The sequence below is a fragment of the Coregonus clupeaformis genome, chromosome 25 (assembly GCF_020615455.1).
Source record: "Coregonus clupeaformis isolate EN_2021a chromosome 25, ASM2061545v1, whole genome shotgun sequence".
Taxonomy (NCBI): domain Eukaryota; kingdom Metazoa; phylum Chordata; class Actinopteri; order Salmoniformes; family Salmonidae; genus Coregonus; species Coregonus clupeaformis.
This window is the reverse complement of record NC_059216.1, coordinates 3591684-3600881: the sequence shown is the minus strand read 5'-3', so window position 1 is coordinate 3600881 and position 9198 is coordinate 3591684. Positions and strand designations below refer to the sequence as shown.

Here is a 9198-nt window from a genome sequence, read left to right as displayed (position 1 = left end):
GACTTGAAAATGGCTGTCTAGCAATGACCAACAACCAACTTGACAGAGCATGAATAGTTTTTTAAAGAATGATGGGCAAATATTGTACAATCCAGGTGTGCAAAGCTCTTAGAGACTTACCCAGAAAGACTCAGCTGTAATCTCTGCCAAAAGTGATTCTAACATGTATTGACTCAGGGGGTTGAATACTTATCTAATCAAGATTAGTGTTTATTTTCCATTAAATTTTTAAAAAAAAATCCATTTTAATTCCACTTTGTAACAACAAAATGTGGAAAAAGTCAAGGGGTGTGAATACTTTCTGAAGGCACTATGTGTGAGGGAGGCTCTCCAATGCTGTTCAAGGCATTGGAGAGCAATTACAACTGGTAATTACTACCTTCCCACTTGGTTATCAACGCAGCATTAGCCAAGAAGACAAACATTAGCTAGTCGTCTTCACATGTCATCATACAGAGATCAAAAGTTTTAAAACAGAGACAAACTTTCTGTCCAGCTTCTGTTCTGACTTTTCCAACTGACATTCTTTAACTGGTGAGTCTCAGAAAGAGATTCCTCTTTTTCAAAACATAGTCTTCAAGAACAAAACAAGGGAGAATAACAACCTAGGATACCCACGTCAAGCCAAAACATGAGAAACAACAGAAAAGGGACATGCACATAAAGATTGATTTGATTGTTGGTTTTTTCTCTCGCCCCACATTGTGCAGATATAATATAAATACTTCAGATCCAAACAGTAAGAGAGAGTCATCTGGACCAGCCAGGCGCGTGCAAATCATTTTAAAACCAAGGCTTCCTCTTCTCGTCTCTTCTCCTTCATCTGCCCCCCTCTGAAAGAACCTTGAAAGATGAAAGCAAATTGATCCTGGCATTCTTCCTTTCCTCCAAGTTAATAATAATGTATCTATATTGTCCATTTTAAAACAGTTATGAATAGGGTGATATTTTGCTGCTGGTTTCACCCATCTTGTGTTTTCAGATCAGAGGAGATGAAAGAGGAGACAAGGAGAGGAGACGAGGAGGAAAGGAGAGGAAGACACTTTAGACTGTTGGGATGCAGCCTAAGAGTCACTTCCCAGCCTACATCATCATTACATTATCATAGGAGCCACCGTGACATGTCTACTGAACTCTTAACGAAACTAAAACGTCACATGACTTGTGCATTACCGCCGACTGACACATAAAAAAGCCTGAAGAAAAAAACTGAGCACAATTAAAAATATATATATAATAAGTCAAAATCAATCAAGTCCATTGATCGCAAGTGGTAATGCACTCGGTGTAATACTGATCATGCCCATAATTATTTTACAATAAAGATAAATATACACATGCCTGAACAAAGACAATTCTCAGCTGAACAGATATTCTTCTTCTAGTACCGACCTGATCCTTAGGAGGCTAAATATTCTTGAAGACGATTACAGACATGTATTGCTTTCTTGTCCATGTTGCATATATCTCCGTCCGACACACACCAAGAGTCATCAAGGGCCAATGCTCCACTCTGTAGAGCAAAAAAACACAATAATCCCAGACACCCTCAAACAGAAGTTGTAGAAGTTGCCCCTTACCACTGATAAAGAATCAGATATTTCCTCCCCCTCCTGGTTGAGGATAAGGTCAAGATTTGATTTCAGATCTGTGGCTAGGGGCAACTACTAACTTCAGCCCAAAGAAACACCCTGACATTCTCCGTAAGAATCTTCAAAAGTGAGGAACATAAAGAAAAGTAAAATCTGTTTCATTAAAACAAAACGTTCATTAATATAGTATTTTGTAAGACATTATTTCGTGTTTCTGACCACAGCAGAATTGTTGAGATTCAAAATGGAGGCAGTAAACAAAGAGCCGCGGCGGTTTCTAAAAAGGCCGACCAGCCGCTTCCTGTCTGCACATGTGAGCGGTCTTATCCATGCCTGAAGGACCCAGACGGCTCCATGTAGTAGTGAGCAGATCCAAGGTCAGTGGTAATGAGTCTAGCCCAGTCTATCCCTTCCTCTGGGCTGACACCGAGTCAGTCTATGTCCAGTAGTGTATAGTTAAAATCTATAGGTAATACAGTGTACTACAGGTCCTAGGCCATTCCTACTAGTTCTACTAGGCAACGCTGCAGATGTCTTAGGCAGCTGTTGGTGTGGTTGCAGGCTACCAGTACCACATACACGTTCCATCACTCTCTCTCTCCCGTCACACACATTAACTGGCCAGCCAGTGGAGAGAGAGAGGTGGAGAGAGAGAGAGATAGGAAAACGGGAGAAAATCCTGTCCAGGTTGGAGAAAGGAGAGTATCCACTTTGCAAAACAAGGGATCTTCCTTCCTCTCCCGCTCTCTCATCTCCTATCTTCTCTCCTCCTTGGGGGTCAGCCAGTGTCGGAGCTGATCCATCCCACGATGCAGCTGTGCAAGGCAGAAGTCCACATTCCGAGAGAAGTCGGTGCAGACGGTGGAGTGGGCGTCGCCCAGAGCACAGTAGAGGGCTGTGCCTCCCAGGCTGATCACCACGGTGACCAGGCAGAGCAGGAAGAGGAGCAGGCACGAGTCTCCGCCCACCTCGTCTGGAGGAGGGAAGAGCAACATGTTTAGATGTTTATTATATTCTGAGCTTTATTGAACTGTTTCTTGTCTGGAGAAGGGAGAGGACAGGGGGGAGAGGGTGACATGGTAAGAATATACACACACACACACATACATTCCCGATATGCTGTGCGTGCACACACACACACGATCATAGCCATTGTTGGGCATATATACTGACTCAAACACACACCCTTACCCTGGTCAAAGCCGTCATCAGGTACTTTGAAGCGGACCCTGCGGTTAGCGTGGTGTTTGTGCGGGGCCGAGGAGGGAGCAACACACACATTCTCCACACACACACTCATCCTCCTCCTCTTCAGGATGGACACCAGGCTAGGGGCAGGGGTCATCTGGAGGTCAGAGGGACAAGGTCAGCGCCAGGTCAACTGGTTAGCATACACATCATACACATACATCACACACACACTCACGCCATAAACATTCCGTACACAATAGACACATACACCTGACATATATGGATATACACACATACAGTACACCATGCAGTACACACAGACACACAAACAAGGGGGCAGTGATGTGTATGCGTATGACAAAGTGCACAGACAAGGTATTCCCACTAGGTGTCAGCATACGCTCCTCCTATGTCAACCTCTTTATTTTGACTACACAACTCAGATCCTTTGTCTTAGGTGCTGGTGACCGCTGGTATCACCTTATGAAGTGACATTACATTTACATTTTTGTCATTTAGCAGACGCTCTTATCCAGAGCGACTTACAGTTAGTGAGTGCATACATTTTTCATACTGGCCCCCCATGGGAATCGAACCCACAACCCTGGCGTTGCAAGCGCCATGCTCTACCAACTGAGCTACAGTGACATCACCTAGTGACATGAACGACCGCTGATCAACTACATGGTCAGAACATTCAGTTGATCTCATTCCCCCCCTCAGTCACCATGTAATTCATCTGAAACATTCTTACGAGAGTTTCAAAACACATTTAATTTTGCCCGTATTAAGTTTTAAATCAGCAAGGGATTCCTGCATAGCTATAAAATAAACACAGCCAGATCAACAGTTGTGGCAATAGCACACATATTTGTATCATCCACACTGAACAAAAATATAAACGCAAAATGTAAAGTGTTGATCCCATGTTTCATGAGCTGAAATAAAATATCCCAGAAGTTTTCCATACACAAAAAAAGCTTATTTCTCTAAAATGTTGTGCACAAATTTGTTTACATCACTGTTAGTGAGCATATCTCCTTTGCCAAAATAATCCATCCACCTGACAGCTGTGACATATCAAGAAGCTGATTAAACAGCATGATCATAACACAGGTGCACCTTGTGCTGGGGTTTATATAAATAGTGAAGAGAACAGGTCCCAAAAATCAACCCCTGTGGTACACCTTTATGTACTTCCAGAAATTCAGACATAACATCCCAATGTTAATCTCCCAGGTCAAATTATCTAGCAAGCTAGCTCAATGTCCATGAATGTTTCATGAGTGTTTCGACATGCCCCCAAATTAATATAGTTGGTTCACAGTTGCTTTTGATATTTTAACCTGCGTGTCCTGATCACATCTGGATAGGCAAAATCAAAGAGCGCATGGCTGGTATTGTACTAAGTGTACAAAACATTAAGAACACCTTCCTAATATTGAGTTGCACCCGCTTTTGCCCTCAGAACAGCCTCAATTCGTCAGGGCATGGACTCTACAAGGTGTCGAAAGCGTTCCACAGGGATGCTGGCCCATGTTGACGCCAATGCTTCCCACAGTTGACTCAAGTTGGCTGGATGTCCTTTGGGTTGTGGACCTATCTTGATACACACAGGAAATTGTTGAGCGTGAAAAACCCAGAAACAATGCAGTTCTTGACACACTCAAACCGGTGCGCCTGGCACCTACTACCATACTCTGTTCAAAGGCACTTAAATATTTTGTCTTGCTCATTCACCCTCTGAATGGCACACATACACAATCCATGTCTCAAGGCTTAGAAATCCTTCTTTAACCTGTCTCCTCCCCTTCATCTACACTGATTGAAGTGGATTTAACAAGTGACATCAATAAGGGATCATAGCTTTCACCTGGTCAGAGTATGTCATAGAAAGGGCAGGTGTTCCTAATGTTTTGTACACTCAGTGTATATTTTGTACACAGTAAAGAAAATCTATTACGGGTCAACATCGAAATATTACTCCCAGCGTTGATCAAAGCTCAGAACGCTTATATTCTTGATCTAATCGCACCTACCTCTATGTTACAGGCTTTGGTTTTTCCATGTATGTTTTTTGAGGTTGGACATTAGCACGAATAGCTCAGCACGTAGGAGGCACCGATTGGCGTCATCTTGTCAGTCAGTATGTGTTACACCTGTGCTGGTTGCCATCTCATTAGTGGGAAGGTGTTTCACCTGTGCTGGCCCAGGTGCTATTTAAGAGTGGCTGGCCCAGTGCTCCAGTTGTCTTGATAGATGCGGAGGGTTAACATCTTTAGTTGTCTTGATAGATGGAGGGTTAACACCTTTAGTTGTCTTGAGAGCTGGAGGGTTAACACCTTTAGTTGTCTTGATAGATGGAGGGTTAACACCTTTAGTTGTCTTGATAGATGGAGGGTTAACACCTTTAGTTGTCTTGATATATGGAGGGTTAACTCCTTTAGTTGTCTTGATGGTGGTCCTCTGTAGCTCAGCTGGTAGAGCACGGCGCTTGTAACGCCAAGGTAGTGGGTTCGATCCCCGGGACCACCCATACACAAAAATGTATGCACGCATGACTGTAAGTCGCTTTGGATAAAAGCGTCTGCTAAATGGCATATTTGATAGATGGAGGGTTAACACCTTCAGTTGTCTTGATATATGGATCTCTAGTGGCACAGCTAGCACTGCGATGCAGTGCCTTAGACCACTGCGCCACTCGGGAGGCCATTAGTTGTCTTGATAGATAGATGGAGGGTTAACACCTTTAGTTGTCTTGATAGATAGATGGAGGGTTAACACCTTTAGTTGTCTTGATAGATAGATGGAGGGTTACTCCTTTAGTTGTCTTGATAGATAGATGGAGGATTAACTCCTTTAGTTGTCTTGATAGATAGATGGAGGGTTAACTCCTTTAGTTGTCTTGATAGATGGAGGGTTAACACCTTTAGTTGTCTTGATAGATAGATGAGGGTTAACACCTTTAGTTGTCTTGATAGATAGATGGAGGGTTAACACCTTTAGTTGTCTTGATAGATAGATGGAGGGTTAACACCTTTAGTTGTCTTGATAGATAGATGAGGGTTAACACCTTTAGTTGTCTTGATAGATAGATGGAGGGTTAACACCTTTAGTTGTCTTGATAGATAGATGAGGGTTAACACCTTTAGTTGTCTTGATAGATAGATGGAGGGTTAACACCTTTAGTTGTCTTGATAGATAGATGGAGGATTAACACCTTTAGTTGTCTTGATAGATAGATGGAGGATTAACACCTTTAGTTGTCTTGATAGATAGATGGAGGGTTAACTCCTTTAGTTGTCTTGATAGATGGAGGGTTAACACCTTTAGTTGTCTTGATAGATAGATGAGGGTTAACACCTTTAGTTGTCTTGATAGATAGATGGAGGGTTAACACCTTTAGTTGTCTTGATAGATAGATGGAGGGTTAACACCTTTAGTTGTCTTGATAGATAGATGAGGGTTAACACCTTTAGTTGTCTTGATAGATAGATGGAGGGTTAACACCTTTAGTCAACCTGTTCCACTACAGCCCCTCGACGGGGCTGTAGTGGAACAGGTTGAGAGCTTCAAGTTCCTTGGTGTCCACATCACCAACTAACTATCATGGTCCAAACACACCAAGACAGTCGTGAAGAGGGCACGACAAAGCCTATTCCCCCTCAGGAGACTAAAAAGATTTGGCATGGGTCCTCAGATCCTCAAAAAATTCTACAGCTGCACCATCGAGAGCATCCTGACTGGTTGCATCACCGCCTGGTATGGCAACTGCTTGGCCTCTGACCGCAAGGCACTACAGAGGGTAGTGCGTACGGCCCAGTACATCACAGGGGCAAAGCTCCCTGCCATCCAGGACCTCTATACCAGGCGGTGTCAGAGGAAGGCCCTCAAAATTGTCAAAGACTCCAGTCACCCTAGTCATAGACTGTTCTCTCTGCTACCGCACGGCAAGCGGTACCGGAGTGCCAAGTCTAGGTCCAAAAGACTTCTCAACAGCTTCTACCCCCAAGCCATAAGACTCCTGAACAGCTAATCATGGCTACCCGGACTATTTGCACTGCCCCCCCCACCCCATACTTTTTACGCTGCTGCTACTCTGTTAAGTATTTATGCATAGTCACTTTAACTCTACCCACATGTACATATTACCTCAACTACCTCAACTAGCCGGTGCCCCCCGCACATTGACTATGCAACGGTACCCCCTGTATATATAGCCTCCCTACTGTCACTTTATTCTATTGTATATATAGCCTCCCTACTGTCACTTTATTTTTACTTCTGCTCTTTTTTTCTCAACACTTTTTTGTTGTTGTTTTATTCTTACTTTTTTGTTTAAAATAAATGCACTGTTGGTTAAGGGCTGTAAGTAAGCATTTCACTGTAATGTCTGCACCTGTTGTATTCGGCGCATGTGACCAATAAAATTTGATTTGATTTGATTTGATTTAGTTGTCTTGATAGATAGATGGAGGATTAACACCTTTAGTTGTCTTGATAGATAGATGGAGGATTAACACCTTTAGTTGTCTTGATAGATAGATGGAGGGTTAACTCCTTTAGTTGTCTTGATAGATGGAGGGTTAACACCTTTAGTTGTCTTGATAGATAGATGAGGGTTAACACCTTTAGTTGTCTTGATAGATAGATGAGGGTTAACACCTTTAGTTGTCTTGATAGATAGATGGAGGGTTAACACCTTTAGTTGTCTTGATAGATAGATGGAGGGTTAACACCTTTAGTTGGTGCTCCCTATTTAGATTTTTAGACAAACAATCCTTTATCTGATTTTCCTGATTTTGTTTTGCACTACTTTTTTGGTTTGTTTTCTGTCATTAAGTTTGGTGTTTTTTTTGTCATTTTGTTTGCCTCTTCTTGGGCAAATTTAGTGGCTGCTCATGGTGGGTGTCTTTTGGTTTAGCAGCACATTCGCCACTCTCTCAAACCGCTAACTCCTCCCTCTCGTGACACGTGAAACGAACTACTCCAGCTCGCAGTTGGCTACTGCTGACCGTGTTTAGGAGCTGCCGGACAACAGGCCATTTTAAAACCGTCCTGTGACTCCTACTGTCTACAGACATCCCCCAAACAAAAACCGATGTTCAGAGAATGAGTGCACAACTGGTAAATAGTCGCTTCTATTGCAGTAACGTTGAAGGGCTCTGGCTAGTATTACTTAGCCAGCTAGAAGGATGAAGTAAGAAACTAACGTTAAACAGAGCCTAACTCAGCAGGCGCAGAAAATACGCACTAAGTTCTCATAACTTTGCTTTACAGAGCATAGGCTACTGAGACAGACAGTGATGTGGTGAGGCAGGCTGCAATGCATGCAGGGGGAAAGAGAGGAAGCAAGCAGAGACAAGTTAGTACAGTGGTTCCCAAACTTTGGGTCTGGTCCCCTGAGAAAATCTGTACTAATCTTATCAAAAAAGTTAGGAACTTAAAGAAATGTTTCAATATGAAAATCTCCACATGGCCTATCCCCACAAGGCCTAAATTAAAATGCAAACAATAGTTCAAAACATTTCAAGTTTTCATTTTGTCGATGCTACGTGTCAGTGTGAATAATGTATCATACCCCCCCTTTAAGGGGTATAACATTACAGCTGTATAGCTAATAGGCTGTGTTTATAGATTGACTGAGGTGAATGAACCTACAGCAGCCAAGATGATAATGGATGGGGTCATTTTTGCTGTTCTCCAAATAGCATTTTAAAGTTTTAATTGTATAGAAATGCAGTAAATGAGCTTCAACCCCCCTAATGAGGACCTAGCACTGTCTGCTTGCTAATTACTGACTCTTACCCTCTCTCTGTCTCCCCCCCACTCACACAGGAAGAGACATTGTCCATAACAATCACCACTGTTCCTTCACTCTGATATACTACCTTACAACAGGATGGGAGAGAGAGGGGAAGAGTTTTTGGGTAGTCAGAAAACTCACACGCATCTGTGCGCAAAAGTTTATCTCACTTACAGTAATAGCTAGACTAACAGCCATATGTGGTTTATGGGCCACTCTCCTCTGAGCAGCCATATTTCACTGAAACACTAATTTCCAACAAAATGGCTATATAATGCCATTAGACTCCAGCGACTGTGCCTCCATTCCGGCTCTAGCTGGGTATAGAGGGCATTGTGTGTCTAGTTGGGTAGAGAAGTATTTAGTATTGATCTGGCACAGTGTTGGGATGAGGTGGCATTAAGACAGGTTACGTCTGACTGCTCAAACACACATATGCACACATTCATGTTCTAGTTCAAACGGATGTGAACAGAGCAATAAAATCCCTTTGTTCAGATAAACAGCAAAAGTGTGTGTGTGGCACTGGACTCCAGTCCCACAGAGGGTTACCCAGACACACACAGTTTCTCTCCCACTCACCTCCTCCACTGTGATGCGTTTGGCCAG

The 9198-nt window shown here is 43.0% G+C and overlaps 1 protein-coding gene across 1 annotated transcript in view; it reads right to left on the bottom strand.

Moving 5' to 3' along the window:
- Positions 1-241: 241 nt before the first annotated feature.
- The window catches only part of cnsta (consortin, connexin sorting protein a), a 55720-nt gene continuing 46763 nt past the window's right edge, over positions 242-9198 (bottom strand). The window contains exons 8-10 of the mRNA XM_045207411.1: positions 9172-9198; positions 2784-2937; positions 242-2565 (exon numbers count right to left, since the gene is read on the bottom strand). The exon at positions 9172-9198 is cut by the window's right edge and continues 713 nt beyond it. Of these exons, the coding sequence (XP_045063346.1) occupies positions 2348-2565; positions 2784-2937; positions 9172-9198 (399 nt within the window). The 3' untranslated portion in view covers positions 242-2347. The remainder of the gene's footprint in view (positions 2566-2783; positions 2938-9171) is intronic.